Source organism: Ciona robusta, chromosome 9 (assembly GCF_009617815.1).
Source record: "Ciona robusta chromosome 9, ASM961781v2".
Taxonomy (NCBI): domain Eukaryota; kingdom Metazoa; phylum Chordata; class Ascidiacea; order Phlebobranchia; family Cionidae; genus Ciona; species Ciona robusta.
In genome coordinates this window covers 3,143,935-3,163,479 of record NC_143243.1, presented here as the reverse complement: position 1 = coordinate 3,163,479, position 19,545 = coordinate 3,143,935, and the positions used below count along the sequence as shown (strand labels likewise).

Here is a 19,545-nt window from a genome sequence, read left to right as displayed (position 1 = left end):
CGATAGCAGAACAACAACATGTCTACGGACACTAATTACTTTTACACCACAAGACAGAATGCGATCGTGACGTGCTATACGTGTGGAATTGGGAATCAAGGGAAAATACAAATTTGTTCTCTAAAAGTAAAGCATAAATTGTTGTGTTCAATCAAGAATACTTGGTATATGTTAGTAAAGTAAATGGGTTAAGAAAGTCAGTCACGCAGTGTTATAGTTAACAATGTTCCATGGAATTATAAAAGAAAAAAGGCGACATATGAAGATGTATTTCGAAATTAAGCACCGTTTACATTTGTCCTATTTAGGCTTTAAGTAGTTGTAAGGTTATGTAAAGTCGTAAGCTTTAGAATGAATAATACAATAATTTGGTTGCTTGCTGCTGTTTTATCGAGTATCTCATTATCAGTTGCTACAACTGATATCTTTGTAGGTGAGTGGATATAGTTAAAAGCTATGCGTATAGTAGGGTGGGGAAAGGTGGGGCACCTTTAGCACAAAATGTCCAAATATCCTGGTCGTGTTTTAAACAGTTAACAACGGTCTAAGGATTCGTAAGAATACGGTTGTATAATTCATTGAATTTTTTTTTGTTTACTTCCAAATGTGACGGGAAAGTAGTATGATAAAGCTTTATCTTTCCCCACCTTACTATATTTAAACATATGTGGCAGTTTATACTATGTTTTGTATGTGTTTATATTCGAAAACTTTAGTTTTTATATAAATGATCAACAATTTACACCTTGCGTCGTCGCTATTAACAAAACATTACTAAAGGTGGGATATTCCCAATGTCCGGCGGTTGGTCTGGGGGGCAAGCATGTTATCCTGCTGCACAAATGGCTGTTGAAGATGTTAACAACAGATCTGATATTTTGCAAGGTTACAAAATTAATTTGGTCAAAAAGGACAGCAAGGTAATTATACGTGAATAACACGTGATTGGATCAATTCTGGTATATAGTACGGTGAGGTAGGACGAGACACATTTAGTACATAATATTATAATGTCCTGATCGTGGTCTATGGGAGTCGTGAGGACATGGTTTTATAGTTCTTTAAATGTTTTTTGTTTACTACCAAATGGGACGAAAAAACATGTGCCGTATCTTGCTCCATCCTACTATATTATAATTAATTACACAATGCAAAATAAATTTACAAACGTAGGAAAACGATAAATCTTTTTAATAATATTTATATACTACCAGCATACCAACGAATACGTATGTGTTGCTGCCCTATACCACGTGATCGCTAAGTATATGAATTATTGATTAAAGAATCGATGTATCTTCCGCAGTGCGATGCTGGGCTGGGTACTCGAAAGTTTTATGATTTACTTCAAGATTCAAGAATATTTACTTTGCTTACTGGCTGCAGCAGCGTGTCCACACCGATTGCCGAGTCGGCGTATTTATGGAATATTAACGTCATGGCTTACGGTGCAAGCTCTCCCGCTTTATCGAACAGGTATAAATACCAAAAAAATATACAGTACTGTAGGGGGAAGAAGGGACAGCTTTAGCACATAATATCCAAATATCCTGATCGTGCTTTTAATAGTTAACAACGGTCCATGAGAGTCGGTAAATGACGGTTTTATAACCTTTTTAATGTTCTTTGTTTACTACCAAATGGGATGAGAATATAAAATGATAAGGTGTCCCATCTCCCCCCGCCCCACTTGGAATAACGTTGACATGCATTTATACGTTCCCTTATGCTTTCTCAAACATAACAGTTGACATACAAATATACGTCCCCTTATGCAAACCAAGCACAAGTGACTTATATAGTCGCTGCGAAATATAAACCACTCTTTAAATCTCATGATCTCGTTATCAAGCCATCCGGTATAGATTTTCGTTTCACGCTTCAGAGGAAATTAAACGAACAAAACGCAACGCTGTGAGCGCACCATAGGACGATCAATGCAAACGGGGAAAATGCATTTCGCAATAACGTAATAGTAAAATATACCATGAAACAGTTATTACTTTTCAAGTTTACCAGAGCGGCGTTCATGATATTTGTAAGACATTTTAAAACAAGATGCAATAAAATTAATTGCGTTGTTATCTTAAATAAATTATGAATGGGTATAACTTGTTTTATACTCGCGTGGCCAAAAGACGACAATCGTTAAAACACGAAGATTCCTTGCGTTATCTTACGAGTTACGAGTTCATTTTATTTGTCTGATAATTTGGACAACCCATTAGTGACCACTGGGCTGAAGCAATTGCCGGTAAGTGTCTTGCCCATGAACACATACGCCCGCAATAATAGCAGCGACAAGCTTTGGAATCATTACCTCATGGTAAGAGGCATGCACTTTTACCACTTCACAACGGCACCGGACATTAAAATCGCGAAAAGAATGAAATCCAGCTCAAACATCACATAATCTATTTCTGCACACGCACGCTGTTTAATTCCTCATTTAGGAGTCGTTTCCCCTCCTTCTTCCGGACTCATCCATCCGCCAACCTCCACAATCCAACAAGGATCAAACTCTTCCAAATGTTTGGATGGAAGAGAATCGGGATTATTAGTCAAGGATCAGAAGTTTTTGAATCCGTATGTATTCATTTCGCTGAAGATAATATAAAAACTAATATAGCTAACTAAATGTAATTAAATGTCACTTGTCTATCTTCGCGTGTTGCACAACGACAGTCACTTTCAAAAAGGCGTCTGTTTTATATAATTCGTACACGCTTATATGAAGTACCACCAAACTTTGTTGGTAATTGTTTTTGTTAATTTTGCAGACCGCTAAAGACTTACGCACTCGTTTGATCCAAGAAAATATGGAAATTGTAACGCAGCAATCTTTTCATGCAGACCCGAAAGTTGCAGTACAGAATTTGAAGGTAATTTTGTATCCGTAACCAAAAAGCCTTCTTTATCCCAAAGAAATAGCTTTGTCATTAATGCGCATTTTAAAAGCGAACGAATAAATTGATCAAATTATTTATGTGGCTTTACAAAATTTGCATTTTACTTATTTTTTTGCAGAAAGTCGACGTTCGAATTATCGTTGGTCTCTTTTACGAAGGAGCCGCACGTAAAGTGATGTGTGAGGTGAGTTCATACAAGGTTAAAGCCAGTACGTGGTCCCATGCCTAATCATTGACTAAACGACCAATCGCTTTATGTATAGATAAAAAGGTCTTTTAAATGCTGTATCCACGAACGTGTATTTTTTTAACACAAATGATATATAGTAGAGTGGGGAAAGACGGAATGTTTAAACACATTTTGCCCAATATATATTTTCAATTCAAAATATATAATGGGAAACTTCTCATCTAAAGCCAAGGTTTCGGGGTGATACCATGAATTAATATCATAACTTCATTAATTGACAACACTTAAGAGAAATATAGCCTACATTAAAATACACAAGAAGCTTTTTAGCGGTTCGATCAAAGGGTATGATTTTACCCATTTGAAAACACACAGGGTAAGACAGGACATTTTAAAATTGTAGTTAATTTTATTTAATAAGTGATTTATTAATAGGAACACACGCAAATAACACAAAGTAATACTGTTTGCTTTGAGAATCAAATTCTAACATCCTTTTCCTTGCCCCACTGCTAAAGTTTTTAACATGTTACCTACAGTATGTTACTGTTTTTGTCTATCATCAAATGGATACCCATAAAACGAGATTCTACGAAAGCCCCTTATTTGCCTAATCCCATCAACCCCATCATTCCCACCCTACTATATGCTGTTAGTAATTTGCATGCCATACAAAAATCTCAATATATATAATTTATAAATATAATTTTGTTGGAGTGTTAAATACTTTCTATGTGGATTTCTATGTGGTATATTGTTTTTAAGACTCGAATGGGTCCCAAAGTTCGTGTAAAAATAATAAGGGCGTGCTGGGACCATTTGTGTGTATTTGTAAATATGACTCTGTTTTGATTAAAGGCGTTCAAGGAAAAATTATTCGGGAATCGGTATGTGTGGTTTCTAATAGGTTGGTACAAACATGGTTGGCATATAGTTCCTGAAAAAGGTAAGTTCAAGTTTAACCCCTATTTTGCACATGTTTGCAACATTTATAGGAGCTTTAGTTAGTTATATATGTTTAAATGATTGACATCTGTATGTCTTCTCTTGGCGGAGCAATTTTAAAGAGACAACACAAGTGCCCCACAAAATACACCTTTTTTAGTTTAATTTTTCTCGTATGGGTGACCACTGGGTTGAAGGATTTATCGTTAAGTGTTTTGTCCGAACACACAACACCCACTAAGTTGCTGCATCAAGTGTTGAACAAGGTATCGCCCAGTTAAGAAACAAATATTGCAACCATTTTGGGATAGCACCGATAGCAAAGTAGAACATGACAGCTATAGCCCAACAATGGCTGCATTTCAACACTCATGCTTCACATTCATGTATTTACCAAAACTAAAAACATTTCGCATTCATGTATTTTCCAAAACTAAGAACATTTCGCTTTTGTGTATTTACAAAAACTAAGAAAATTTCGCTTTTTTTTGAATTTACCAAAACTTAGAAAATTATAAATACTAATATTCCACGAAGGTGTTGATTGCACTGAAGATGAAATGGCAGATACAGTTGAAGGACATTTTACTACAGAAATACTGATGCTTAATCCAACTAACGATACAACTGTTTCTGGCATGGTAAGGTTTCTACAGTTGAATGTGTAAATAGTTAAGCGCAGAGGTGCAGAAATACAAGTATTGAAAGGATGCATCATAAAAACTTACCAATGAAGGGCATTGTACTTTAAGGCAAAGGCAATTAACACTAACTGTTTTAAGCAACTGAAAACCAATTAGTTGTTCAGATTGGCATTTATTAGGAAAACAATCACCCAGGAAGTTACATGTGGTAAAACATAAGCATACACCACAACAGACAAACTGGTGAAAGCTTTTGAGCTGGCCTGCCATAATAATACCTAAATGATCTCGAAACAATATTATGAAGAATAAAAAATATATATTCCTGAAAACCTGCAGCTAAGCACATGCTGCTCTGTCTCTAACAGTCGCTTACCCCAATGCATTCAAATATGAACACCAATTTCAGAACACTCAAGAATTTCTGCAAAGGCTGTCTAACACCACAACTGACATTCACTTAAAAGGTGGATATGAAGAAGCTCCACTTGCATATGATGCAATATGGGCCATTGCTATTGCACTTAACAACTCCATTCAACGGCTACAAACGTCTGATCTGACAAGAAATAACGGATTAATTTTAAACGTATGTTAATCGCTATGAATAGAAAATGTTCAAGTTTGTGGTCCTGTTATTAGTTGTCTAAATTGGCACCGATACATTAACAAGTTCCGCAAAACAAAAATCACTGAACACAGTTTTAATTGAGTTACCTTGTTATTGTTACATTAATTCTGCCAGTAGTGATATGCTTGTTTCAAAAATTAAGCCATGCAAGTCTAAGTACGGGCTATGTACAGCAAAACTGCGATTGACTCACAATCTGGTTACTCTATGAAGCAAAACACCCATGTTATAACGACTGTCGCTCTGCGAAAATGGATAAATACTTTAATAGTCATTAATACAGGACATGTACCGTTCACTAAATGCTTCATCATTCACTGGAATATCAGGAACAGTTGTGTTTGATTCTGATGGCTCAAGAATGGCGTGGACAAAAGTTGAACGAATGGAAAATGGAGTTTACAAGGAGATACTTATCTATCATGCTGAGAAAAAGATAATGAAAAGAATTAATAAGATAAAGTAATCATTTTGGCCTTGCTTATTTAATTGTGTATATATTTTATAGGGCTAAGTATGGATTAAACTTTATCGTTTTCTAACAAGATATATAGCTTAAAATATAAGACAGTTTTAAATGCCTTGGAAAAATTTAGCACAAAATTTGTGATCCTTCACTGCATGACTTAAAATATACAAAGAAAACACAAATCTTATCAATTTAAAAAAAGTTTTACCTGTTTAAGTACTTTATACATCTATTCACATAAATGTATCATTATTTACTGTTTCTGCAGTTGGAAACAACCACCTAAAGATCGCACAATGACAGTGAAAAGAACTTTGAAATTGTCAACCTCTGCTTTTGTGGCTGGAGGTGCCATGGCAGCAACATGTGGCTTCTTCTGTGTGGCATGCCTCTGTTTCACTTGGAAAGAAAGAAATAACAAGTATGATGTTATATCGTGGCATTTGAGATTCTAAATAGATTTACTAACTAGTGTTAGCTTGGTTACTGAAGTAGTTTGCAACATCTACTGTATTGTTTTCTGAAATTTTAATTTAACGGAGTGGCACAGTGGTTATCTGTCTCTACCCGGAAGATTTAGAATTGAAAGCTTAACACTTATCATTGTAGACGTACATTTCCTTAAGCAAGACCCTTAATGGCAATTGTTCTAACCCACACAAGGCATAAGTTGTCTAATTGTCTGCCATACATAAAAAGTAAACCAACAAAGTTAAACTTGATAAATCATTTATTTGTTTATAATACCTTGTGATATTTAATACAAGAAAATATTTACTCACAGACTAATAATACCTCCTGGGTCTTCATTGAACTCAATAAGTTTGTTTGGATTTCTTCTCCTTATATCGGCAATATTTCTGTCTGGACTCAATGATATCACAGGACCTATTTGTGAGGTAAGAATCTTTTTACTGGGTGTTGGGGTAATATACCCACCTAGGCCTGAGTTCAGGGTAACCTGGCTTTGCCATAGGACCTCACCCATATAGAATAAAACTTAGTGGTTAAACATAAATATAGATTGTATTATATATTGTTAAGGTCCTACAGTGAAACATGCCATTGGACCTGAATTGAATGAATTTAACCTGCTTTATCCTTGTGTGGCCGTAAAACAACGATCATATTAATACGGGTGCTCATACACCTTGTGCCAGCTTACAAGTTACCATGCATGTCTTTTTTAGGTGATTATTTTTGGTGGATGTATTCATTTTTTCATATATGGCTAATAATTTAGTCACCATATTAGTGATCGCTTGGTTGGAGCAGTTCAAACATAAATAAAGATATTTCATGGTTTACAGGTACGAGCATGGACTCTTTCCATTGGTTTTACTCTTGCCTTCTCCCCTCTATTTGCCAAACTATGGACTGTAAATGATCTCCATAAAAAAATGATCTTTGATGGTAGAAGTACAAAGAAAAAAAAGAAAGATGTAAAAGTCAATGTAAGTTTTACTCAGTAAATTGTAATTAAATCTATGGCTGTAAAACAATTGCTTACCTCCGCTAAAGTGGCGGGCTCCTTAAACTGGTGAGGTCCGTCCGGTGCCGTGGCTCAGTGGTTAGCGCGCCTGCCTGTAACCAATAGGTGATGGGTTCAAGGCTCGACGCTGCTACCATTGTGGGCGTATGTCAAAGACACTAAACGACAATTGCTCAAAAAATGAAAAAAATCCCCAAAAAAGTAACATACATGGTAACTTGTAAGCTGGCACGAGGTGTTAAACCCCTGTGATAACGACTGTCGTTTTCCGGCCACGCGAAGATAAAGTAAGTTACATTCATTCCATGTAGTAGCACTCCAGGGGTTTGGGTAATGGCCCTATCCTGGCCTAAATCCTAGGACCGAAAGAGTGCCACACTGCGGGACCTCACCCACATAGAATAGAATGGGTATAAAACAACACTTTACCCCTTCCACAAAAAAAAAATTTTCCCAATAATTTTACAGTAACATAATACTAAAACAATGTTAATACTAATCTAAAACTACACACAAACATAAAGCATTTAGTGACCAAGCAAACAAGGAATAAACCACGTTGAACATTTTTGCACAAAGTTTATTGTTAAAACATTTAATATAAATATTTTTAATGGAACGTTTTATTTTGCAGTTCACACTAAACACAGAGACAGTTGTTGTGATGGTAGTGCCTCTAGTGTTGGATCTCATCGTGCTAATCACATGGTCTTGTATTGACCGCCTTGTTCAATCAAAATCAAAGCTTGCTCCATATGTAAGTTACGGAAAATTTAAGATTAAAAAAATAATTGGTTGACTGTTGAATGGTGAAGTTTTATATGCAATAAGGGCTAGTTACAAAAAGTTCTAATGCTTTTGAAAACATGCCATGTTTAAAATATATACAAACCTTATATACCAGATTTTGACTCGGAAAGTAACAGACCTAAACCCAAATACCACACTTAAAAAGATAAATGGTATTTAAATGTCCCAGAACTCATGTGTCATGAAGTTGTAGTATTTAATAACGTTTTCTAACAACTATATGTTTTCTAAATTAAGGAAGAAGGAGAAGTTATTATTAATCCTGAGTTAAAGAAATGTGTTTCTAATTACACAACAATATGGATTGGTGTAATGTTCGCATATAAGGTATGCGTCACATGGTATATGTTTTCACTCAATACAACTTTTAATGTAACATAATGCAAAATAAAATGTAATAAAAAACAGATGCAAAATTAAAAAAAAACAAGGTTTATTAATATAATATATATTTTTTATGTTAATACCATCCTTACCCTGTTCATGATATATATTTGCGCTCAATATATTTTAAATTTTAATGTAAATTAAAACAAAATGTAATAAAAAATAAATGCAAAAATAAAAAAAAACAATTTTTATTAATATAATATAACATGTTTTATATAACATGTTTTATATTAATATTATCCTTACCAAGTTCTATGTACTGTAGGCAATTCAGTTATTACTTGGTTCATTCCTTGCTTATGAAAGTCGAAGTAAGATTGAAAGTAACAGTGACCACAAGACTGTAGCTGGTGCTGTGTACAACATAACGGTAACTATGAAATTGTTAAGAACTGAAGATATAATTAAAAAATAGGTGTGTAATTAGCTCATAATACGCAGCAAAAGTTGATTTATCGTATTGAATAAATGAATAGAACTTATTTATCTTTGCGCAGCAAGGAGGGCTGTTAAAACATAGACGTTTTGTTTCATACACATCCTGCCCACTTGTTAGTTGCCGTGTCTAAACTTTGTGAGTGATTATATATTTTAAAAAATATATGGCTGATACTTAAAACAACTCACAAGATAGGGTAATTGCTCTTAAGTGTCCTGACCAGGAAAAGACACTCCAACAACAGTAGTAGCGATGAGCCTTAAATCCATTGTGGCAGAGAATTTACTTTAACAATATTTACCTGAAGGTCCTCAGTCTTCTGTGTGCTCCAATCCTCATGATCTTAGGTGATGAACCAAATCTTTCCTTTCTTTTCCTTGCAACTCCTATCAATATGTGTACCATCACAAGCACTGCTATTATATTTATTCCAAAGGTAAATATACTGAAATGTAAATCAATTTAAAAAAATAATAATTGACCAGCATATAATATTATTGCATCTGATATCCAGTTTGTTTGTAAAATAGGTGCCCTATATGTGCACTGCTTCCTATTGTCGATGCCTTTAAATGTACAATGAATGTGGTCAATAGTAAGGGGGGGACTTCTGAATGGCTTGTTGGGAACTAAGAAAATTTCAGCGGAGACAAAAAAAATTGACAGACAAATTAATTTCGATTTTAAACTAAAGTAAAACTTAGCAATTACAAGTGTTTAAATTTATGGAACTGAGCCATTTTATTCATTGGCACAAGTGTCTTTAAAAAAGAAGACAAAAATATGGAATCCAAAATTAGAAATATTTAAACAAGTAGAATAACAAATTGTTGTTGCTGACAGTGGAGAGTATCTCGCAAGAAGCCAGAATTCGGACGAACAGGTTCAAATCGTTCTGCAGTACAACGAGTACGACCACCTGCCAGCAACCATGTTGAGTCAGAGGAACAAAAACTAGAAAGTGATAATCGAATTCTTCGGGAAAAAATTGCAGAAGTGAGTTATGAAAATTTTATCTGTACTTGTTTAAAGAAATCAAAATACATAATTTTATTTGTAGTGTAAAATGTCTCTTTCAAAAGACACCGAGAAGGACTTTTATATTGCACCTTCTGATAAATGTAACATAACCATATCCTTTACAATACACTCCATCAGGCATTAAGTGATTGGTACTGCAGTTTTTAAAACAAGCAGTGTGTTAACATTTATAAGATATTAATTATTTACTTCAACTAGACTTTTGTGTTTATCATGACCTCTGGTTCTATGTTAACTCCTTTAAGTACATTGTCCAAAAAAGTGTGTACTATTTTCTTACAAATACAATATTTCAAGCTTTTTGGTATATTAAAGTTTAAGGATCATAAATTAATAATTTTTACACAGAAAAACAAACAGATAAATGAACTTCGTCAAAGAAAAATTGCAACAGAGAACATGAGCAATGGGATACAAGAACTCACACCACAAGGCCAGGACTGTGAATAAAATTTTCCAAAAATTGTTGTTGTTATATATTGTTGTAAACAAAAACTGTGAGACTGTTTCGTAATAAATGTTGTTTCGAGAATTTCTTTGCTTTGTCTTTAAAAGTCACATGCACTTTAACAAGGCTCGATTTCTAAGACTACAAAATTTAGAATTTTAATTAGAAATTTATATTTCTTTAAAAACTTGAGAACTGGCATGCTGTTGGTTTTGGCTGAAATTCAGCTCTGCATTTAATGTCCAACGACCATCACAGACATTTTATGTCAAATTTGTCTTAGATATTTTGGGTCCGTAACAGACATTTTGTTTTGCTATAGGAATGTTAAAGCGTCTCATAGATATTTCAACTTTTGTATGCATATAGATATATTTTATCTCCTATATTTATTAGAATAATATAAGTTTCAGTCAACTTTAATTTCATGACAACAAGTTGAAACCAATAACAGTAGAAATAAGAAAGCAGTAAAGATGCAGCGTTATAAAATAATTACAAGTTGAATAAAACATCATAAGTAACCAAGTTTCCCCGATCCCATGCATACAACTTGTTGTCTGTTGGATTATAATCTAGCATCGTTACAAACATAAATCTGAAACAAAAACATCAAAGTTAGGTTTGTAGGCTGTGAGGCCCAAAACTGAATTAAAACCAAGTTATGAGGCTTCTTACTTAGTTTTAATTTCAATTTTTGGATAAAACGTGGTTTGTGTTGTTGTGTCAAATGCAAAACTGATTGAATTCTTTGATATTTCATGTCTTTGCAACACATACAACACGCCTCGTGCAATAAAAGCATTGCCGCTATTTTTCTTCTTACATCTGGTTTTCCATGTTGATAAAATCTAAAACAAACAATATTTTAAAAACATCCAGCAACAGTATTTATATAGTGTGGTTATGTGTGTTAAGATAGTGGATGAAAGGAATGTTTTGTCTAGTTCAATTGGATGCAAAAATTTAGAAAACAAGATTTTAAACAGTAATCATTTTTCTATGTTTGTCTGTTACATTTTGTTGCAAGAATTTGGAAATAATATTTTCAAAAATAAACAAATGTTTTTCTATTTTGATATATCCTCTTAAATGTCCAAACTGCATTTTTATGAGTATTTCAATACATACACAGGAAGCCCTAATTAACAAAATGATTTCAGAGGGTTTGTTCTAAAATACAGATTCTGACATTAAGGAACTATTAGTTTAAAACGCGAGCATAAAAAAATATGTTTATAAACATTGAAAGCAAGTTTGGTGAGTTGAAGTTAATAATAAGATAAAAAAAAGGTGCGTGAAATGAAACTGTCATTACCACTTTAAGTTGCCCCATCCTTTTAGTATAGGCCTAAATAGATAATAATAAACAAACTTATCTTTTAACATCAATACCTACTTTTAATGATAATACATCCAACTGACTTATCACAATATTCCATTCATTTTCTTGTGTCGCATAAATAACCCATAAGCCAGTTTCATCTGTAGCAAAATCAATATCACTACTTCCACCCCAAGTATATGGGGATTGGTTGGCAAAACCTGCACCACTGAGGTTTCGTTCAGCTTTTATTTCATGGTCGGTAATGCTACATCGAACAATTGTTGACGTGTTGAATCTGTTTGAATAATGTCATACAGTAGGTTAGGATAGACAGGACACCTTTTGCACATAATATCCTAATATCTTAATCGTGTTTTAAACAATTAATATCGGTCTATGGGAGTCTTGAGAATACAGTTTTATCAATCTTTGAATTTTCTTTGTACATCACCAAAAGTGATGACAAAGAAGAATGAAAACTTGTCCAATTTTACCCCACCGTACTATATATACCTGTGTGTTTTACAGGAAACTATATTAAATAAATATGCTGTTGTTTTAATGCATTTTAAAGCCATGAATTCAAAGTCATTACTTCCGAAGTTCAAACTCTTTTTGTCCCAAACCAACATCACCTATACATGAATCAGTATATGGTGTCTCTCTTCAGTTAATAACCAATAACTTGGTCATTTTGTCAATTTTAGATTTGAACTTTTGAATTTTCAGGATACAGTAATTAACACTTCTTATTAGACTATTAGAGGATACAGTAATCGTCACTTAATATCCGCGTGGTAACTGCCACTGGCAACCCATTGGCCACATTATGCATTAGCTTCATACACTTCAACCCCAAGGCTTACCAAGTACAAATATCTCACTTGTTGTAGTAGATGCTGCCATTCAATACCACATGCCCTGTTCCTCCCCAATCATAAGGAAGTATTATATCATGTGATGGATCCTTTTCAGTTGCGTCAGTATAAACATGAACGCGATTATTTCCAAAATGTTTTTCAAACACAAAAATTTTTCGATTTTTTGACATTGAATCCTACAATGGCAACAACATAAGCTTAGGTACGGAATATGTCTAACGCTTTTTTTATTTTTTATACAATAATATTAACTTTATTTGACTCTTCGATTGCGTTGGCAAGGATTTACAAATATTTTAAATGAAAAGACATAGCAACAAAATAACAGTTGTTAATACAGTGAGTGGCATTAAATAATAATAATAATAGCGCAGTAGGATAGTTTTAGTTGTGACATTACATGACAAGTTAAAACAATAGTAACCTAACAGGGATATTTGCAATATTCGTCTACCTAGTAAAATGACACATATCTGTTAAAATTTAAATCAGCTCTATTATAACGTTTCTATTTTTTTTTATAAATTTTACTGTTCTACTTTCTATGTTACTATATTCTTGGCTCAACCAGTGTGTGTTTCATGTTATTTCTATGTTGTAGTATATACTAATTCTCTGAATTGTGGCAGTGGTTAAAAATATACTGGACTTGAATTGTGCATGGTGTGCTGTTAACATTAAAGTATGAATGTAACTTACTTTATCCACGCGTGGCCGGAAAACGACAGTTGTTATTACGCGGGTTTAACACCTCGGGCCAGCCTACGAGTTACCATGTATGTTACTTTGTTGGTAATTATTTTTGGGGGGATTTTTTCATTTTTAATGTATGCCTGATAACTTGGACAACCCATTAGTGACCCCTGGGTTGGAGCAATTGCCGTTAAGTGTCTTGCCCAAAGACACATACCGCCACAATGGCAGCAACGTCGAGCCTTGAGCCCATTACCTTTAGGTTACAGGCAGGCACGTTAACCACTTTGCCACAGCGCCGGACAAAGTATTAAGCTAGTAGACAAAGACTTCTATTCAGTAAGAGTACAAGACTCTTGTAACAGAATAAAGACTTCCAACAATATCTACCACACAGCTTACCTTCATCCAAGCTCCAACAGCTTCCATGGAAGTTCTGTAAACTACTGGGACACCAATATGAGATATAACTGACACATGCCGTGGGACAGTCTGAAAAGGTGTTATTTATATTAGATAACAAACATTTTATGTTCACTGTATATAAACGAAAGTTATTTTATCACCATAATCTTACAGGGTAACACAATATGGCTAGTTTAAACAATTGTTTATCCAATCAACGAAATTTATAAATCCTTTTTTATGCTCAATTGTATTTTAATCGTAAGCTGAACAACTGTAAGTTTCTTTTGGACTTTATTTACAAACATTTATTTTTAAAGTCAATTCCACAGTATTTTTGGAAAAATAATAAACTTAATTATCTAGTACAGTTTATATTATGTCGATGATCCAATTATCCCCATTTGCTGTGTGATATGGGATTTCTATGAGCATCATGAAATAACCCTTGTTCATATATACAGACTGTGATGTCAATTATTTTAATACACAACACATAGCATGTTATACAATGATAGCAAACATATGTCAATGAGGTCTTACATTTAAAGTAAAAAAGTATAAACTAAAAAGAACAAGAAATTAAATAGTAAAAACGTTTATATTAAAAAGAACAGAAAGTTACACTTTTATATGCATCTTGGTCATTTTTTGTATAATAACTCATTTAAGCTTGAATAAATCATACCTTTAGCATTTTTGTTGAAGTGATAAGTGGATTAAAAGTTTGCGTTGTCTCGTCTGTAACAACATCTTGGAATGATTTAAATATTAGATGGTTTTTAATCTGTAAAAGGGGATTAAAATTTTCTGATGCTTGTAATTAATAACCAAAATTTAAGGCTTATTTACCCTTGCTGATGATAACCTTCTGTTAATAAATCGATAAAAAATTGCTCTTGGTGCTTTCAACTTTCGATCGGACTTTAGAACAAGTAGAGCTGAGCAAGCCACCACGAAAAACAAAGTGAAGAAAAATGAAGCATTTTTATTCGCCTGAAATAAAAAAAATATCAAGTTAATGAAAATAAAATACTCCACACTACAAAACCATTGTTTCTTACCGATTTTTTTTTTCGCTTTCTAACTTTTAAAATATTTTGAACCTTTGCCATATTGGTTTAAATCAAAAAAGAGAAACATGTGTAAAAGCATGCACATGAAACAATGGAAATGTGCTTTACTACTAACATGGCCATGTAATCAGATAGACCTATATGGAAAATATCTTACTAACATTCCAAACCATCTGTAATAAAAACCTGCTTTCTAAGTATGAAATACAACTTTCCGTACACAGTATTTGTTACTTGCAGTAAATGCCCCCTGGCTTTTGTGTATCAGTATATCAATAACGTGCGTTACCGTGACATTATATCTATGATTCTGCGGTGCTTATCACAAGACAAATTTAAACATAGGAACTTTAAAATTACACCTTTTTTAAAACATAAATGTGAAAACTTTGATTTCATCAAAAATATATACGCGAACACAGGAGAAAGAATTGATCTTAGCTTTGCTATGTTATGTTACAATTTGTTACACAGCCATTGTCATTTACCCTTGCTTTTGATTAATAAATGTAACAAATACCTTAATTACCTACACACATAAATTATCATATGTTTTACAGTAAGTTTAATTTGGGTTGTGTGTATGTTTGATTTTAAAATATAATCAAACCCATTATGGACATTATGCGTATGAGACATGCCTGTATTTGGCTGTATATATATAGGACTGTAGCTTTATTCTTAAAAGTTTATGACTATAACTAAGTATCAGTTAAACCAATCTATTGCAAAGTGGAATAAAAAATCTGACCCTTGTTATAATTCTTAGATTGCACATTCTGACATTTCAGCTGAGTTTGAGTAAACTTAGTTGACGTATACAACATTACGCTGCTTTGTCTAAATTTATAGGAAAATAAGTGACAGAAGCAAGACATCTCTCATGAAAACAAAACCAGAAAGTAATGTCACAGAAATAAAGTTATTATGCAACAAGTCAGTTAATATTGCTGTGTACATACTATAGAAAGTCAAAATGAAAATGAATTATCGAACAATTTTCATTTTGTTTCTAGTTTTGGACTATAGCACAGGTAAACGAAATCTTTTTTTATATTATTATACCAATCATATATTATTCAGAATAAACAAATTTGAATATAGTATTATAGTAATATTTTATCTGTATTTACATAATATTTTACCTGTATTTACAGTGATAGTAGGCATATTACAATGTAGTAGTAAAAGAGTAGTAACATTTTCTTAATTCTTTGCAACAGAGGCAAATAAAAGCACCAAATTATACTATTCTAAACTATACGCTAACATATAACAAATATTCTTACAGCAATAATAAACACATTAAACAAAGAGTGGGATGGGTTTTTATCTTCACACGAACCAAAGCTATGCCTTACAATAAAGTATGGAATTTGCATACCTCATCTGCCATATACCGCTTCTGTGACTGCTACACAATCAGGCAGTATTGAATCATATACTTTCAATGCATCTGTAGCAGAAATATTGGAATCTATGTTCATTGTCTGTATAGAACGAACTGATCAAGCAAAGGGATGGCCGAAAGTTATGTTTCAGTTAAATTGGAGCGTTAAGATAGGTAAGAATTTGCTGTAACTTTTTTAAAAGGCAAAAAAACTGTGCTGACAGACTGGCAAGTGGGTTCTCAAACTATTTATAAAAGTGTTAATAAGTAAATACTACATTTAATTAGTGATGTACCGAAGTTTCGGTTTGCCGAATTTATTCGGCCGAATCAGCGATTTTGACAAAGATTCGGTTTTGGCCGAATCGTGCGTAAAGATTCGGCAAAAACCGAACTTTTTCACAGACAATATAGATACGATTAGCAAGAACTTGCGCAATTTGTGAGATAAGAAGTAAAGAATATTTGCAACAAATAAGTTTAATTCAATTAATCGTCATGCTTTATAGCAATGCTAATCATTTCGGATACGGTTCTATGGGCTATGGCACACGCGCACTTTGATAAACTTCGTCACATTCGCGACCGAATCTGCTCCCGATCGTCGATAAAGAAACACTCACTTTTTCTCTCTTAATAGTGCACGCGTCTGCTCCCGATCGTTGATAAAGAAACACTCGATTTTTCTCTCTAAATAGTGCATGCGTCTGCTCCCGGTCGTCGATAAAGAAACACTCGCTTTTTCTCTCTAAATAGTGCACGCGTCTGCTCTCGGTCGTCGATAAAGAAACACTCGCTTTTTCTCTCTAAATAGGGCACGCGTCTGCGCACAATCCCCTGCACATTTTTAGCACAAAGCAGAATACAAAATGTAAAAGTAAAGTTTTCGAATAATTTTTTTACTCTCGGTATAGTTTTAAGCCAGTAACCGTGAGTAGTATAAATGCAGGTAAATCGCGATTATGTGAATTTTAATTGATGCAAATACAATGGCGAGGAGCGAAGCTATCAGGAAATTAGAACCAACACAAATTGTAATGTAATATTGCTAAGTATGGTCCCGGCCGAGCTCGGACAGAAGCCAAAAACGTCGTTCTTGGGCACCGCGCGAAAATCAGAGTTTCGTGAATCCCGGTTGCAAGATATTAATTTTACACCTAAAATATTAAATTTAAAATTCATATACACATGTTACGTTATGTAACATTCAAAATCAAAAAAAACATTTCATATAAATCCGACAATTTATATACCACAGGGAACAGGCTGCTTGCAAATTAGACTAAGATTAGCATTTCGTCGGTTTCTACAAGAACAGATTCACAACGATTGCTTCGCTTACTAAGTGTTGAAAGTATGCTATCGCATGCGTCTTCCTTTATTTCCCAAGCCGACGCAGAGCGTAAAATGGGACGCTCATACACAATGTTTTTTTCGTCACAAAAGTAAATAATTTTTTTTGTTTGCGTAACACAGGTTTTGTCAATGGTTACGCCGTTACAGTAAAGAATTTTTAAGTTCTCGAATTAACTGCTCGTCCGTGTTGCAATAAAATTAATTAATTAAATTTATCTAATTCACGCTCGTCCGTCACCGTTGTGCTTTTCTCCCAACGATTTACGTTTCCTGTAGTTTTGGTTTGTAAATACGCGCGTTATTAGGAGACTAATGTTTCCCACAACGCTTTATTGCCACATTAAAGACTTATATTAAAATTGTTGATACTTGTGTGTGACACGGTGCCATGATAAAGTATTTTCCTTTATGTCGTTTTTACCGACTGCCCGTCGCCGTGGGTTCGAATGACGTCATAAACAATTCGGTTGATTCGGCCGAATTGATTCGGCACAAATGGCCGAATATTCGGTTTCGGCCGAATCGTTTTTTTAACGATTCGGTACATCACTACATTTAATATGGTATAATTTGCTTTATAGGATTTTGCTTCTAACTTTCACAGCCTTCCTTGCGTTTATTGTCTGTTTACAGGTCAAGGTGGTATTAACTACAAGGGTTCTTACATAAATTTGTTTTTCACATCCGGTGTCACGAAATACAACAAGGCAGGTTCTGCTTATTCATGCTCAGATGAAGGGGGAAAATTAGTGGATATTGCCGACAAGGAAATGTACGATGCTATTTATAACTACGTGGCTACTACTTTCAATTCCGGAACTCAGAGTTTTGTAACAGTTTGGACAGGAATGAATTATGACAGGCTGGTAAGAAAAAATAAGGGATGAATATTTACAAGTATTGCAAATCCTAATGCTTTAATAACCTCAGTGATTGATTAAAAGTAGTTATAACAGTGTTTGATTTTAAACAAATGTTATTATACAATGCTGCGACTGATTATTTAGGCACTTTCTTTTTGACACCTAGTTAAAACAATAACAATCAAGTGCCTCAGACAATCACACCCACACCACAACGATATCAGTATTGCAATGTAAATAATTTCACTAATTCTTTCGAAATTGACTTTAGACAGGAAAAGTAACACAAAGTAATGGGCAACCTGGCTATAACGGAAACTGGAAACATGGGACACCAAACGACCATTCTGGAAGAAATTCTATTATAATACATGTTGATACAACTGGTGCATCGTCTGGGGTAGGGTTCGTCAACACTGACGATGCTTTGAGTGCAGTACCACTATGTATGTACAATTAGCAAGTTACCACACCACGCATGCATGAGATGATGTATATTTTCACAACCAAATTTTACCATTTTTTATCATGCATTCATAAAGAAATAAGCAACATATAAAAAAGGTTTGTAAGTAGAAACCTGTGTTAAACATATTTGTATGCCCTCAAAAACTTAGAATTGTTGTATCATTACTTCCTTTTGTACAAAATACATATATAAGTTAAGTTTTTGTGTTATACTGTAGAAAGCTTTCCCTTATACTCATATGAAAATTATAGTCACTTATAGACTATAAGTCATAGTCATATGCAAGTATAGTCATATGAAAAACTTATAATAAATATACAAAAAAACATACTTTTTTCAAAAAATTCTTTCATCGCATACATATAATAAGACAATCTTAATAATATATGCAACATGTGATACAAACTCTTTTAACTATCTCTGTAGCCTATGCCTATGATTACAATTCTATAACTGTGACCCTGGAAAATACTTTGATTGTACAACAACATATAGTAGTGTTTCCTACTGGTATGTTACTGGAAAGTTATAAAACTCAAAAGTTTGCCCAGGTTATTATTGTAATAGATAATGTACGTTGAAATTGCACAGTTGGTATTTGGTAATACATTTTGATTTCTTTCATTCTACAACAGTAGCTGCTGGTTTAGTTTTTTAAGCATAAAATATTATGCGTG

At 33.7% G+C, this 19,545-nt stretch overlaps 3 protein-coding genes and 1 long non-coding RNA gene across 6 annotated transcripts; 2 read left to right on the top strand and 2 right to left on the bottom strand.

Annotated features, from left to right (window-relative positions):
- Positions 1-277: 277 nt before the first annotated feature.
- On the top strand, positions 278-10,492 carry LOC149730882 (gamma-aminobutyric acid type B receptor subunit 1-like). 2 transcript variants are annotated; one of them, XM_089884149.1, is made up of 19 exons: positions 279-433; positions 781-920; positions 1,307-1,476; positions 2,454-2,586; positions 2,781-2,882; positions 3,028-3,093; positions 3,958-4,045; positions 4,582-4,685; positions 5,098-5,277; positions 5,603-5,781; positions 6,057-6,209; positions 6,573-6,687; positions 7,099-7,242; positions 7,915-8,037; positions 8,328-8,417; positions 8,746-8,850; positions 9,227-9,355; positions 9,763-9,915; positions 10,309-10,492. In XM_089884149.1, the coding sequence occupies exons 1-19, from the start codon at positions 352-354 to the stop codon at positions 10,408-10,410; spliced, it is 2,358 nt and encodes a 785-aa protein (XP_089740275.1). In that variant the 5' UTR covers positions 279-351; the 3' UTR covers positions 10,411-10,492. The 2 variants fall into 2 exon arrangements, with proteins under 2 accessions (XP_089740276.1, XP_089740275.1); XM_089884150.1 differs by lacking the exon at positions 8,328-8,417 and having other exon boundaries at positions 278-433.
- LOC149730883 (uncharacterized) lies at positions 5,599-7,174 on the bottom strand. Its single transcript, XR_016385651.1, has 3 exons — positions 7,036-7,174; positions 5,997-6,676; positions 5,599-5,744 (listed from the first exon to the last, which is right to left on the bottom strand). It is a non-coding gene; the product is annotated as an uncharacterized LOC149730883 (long non-coding RNA).
- Positions 10,251-16,282, bottom strand: LOC149730881 (noelin-3-like). Of its 2 annotated transcripts, none has more exons than XM_089884170.1 (8): positions 16,175-16,282; positions 14,567-14,710; positions 14,403-14,501; positions 13,712-13,801; positions 12,620-12,792; positions 11,808-12,030; positions 11,087-11,259; positions 10,251-11,006 (listed from the first exon to the last, which is right to left on the bottom strand). In XM_089884170.1, the coding sequence occupies exons 1-8, from the start codon at positions 16,184-16,186 to the stop codon at positions 10,904-10,906; spliced, it is 1,017 nt and encodes a 338-aa protein (XP_089740296.1). In that variant the 5' UTR covers positions 16,187-16,282; the 3' UTR covers positions 10,251-10,903. The 2 variants fall into 2 exon arrangements, with proteins under 2 accessions (XP_089740296.1, XP_089740295.1); XM_089884169.1 differs by lacking the exon at positions 16,175-16,282 and adding an exon at positions 14,779-15,524.
- Positions 15,605-19,500, top strand: LOC149730880 (uncharacterized). Its single transcript, XM_089884174.1, has 4 exons — positions 15,605-15,824; positions 16,082-16,354; positions 18,170-18,402; positions 18,671-19,500. The coding sequence occupies exons 1-4, from the start codon at positions 15,767-15,769 to the stop codon at positions 18,857-18,859; spliced, it is 753 nt and encodes a 250-aa protein (XP_089740300.1). The 5' UTR covers positions 15,605-15,766; the 3' UTR covers positions 18,860-19,500.
- Positions 19,501-19,545: the final 45 nt, after the last annotated feature.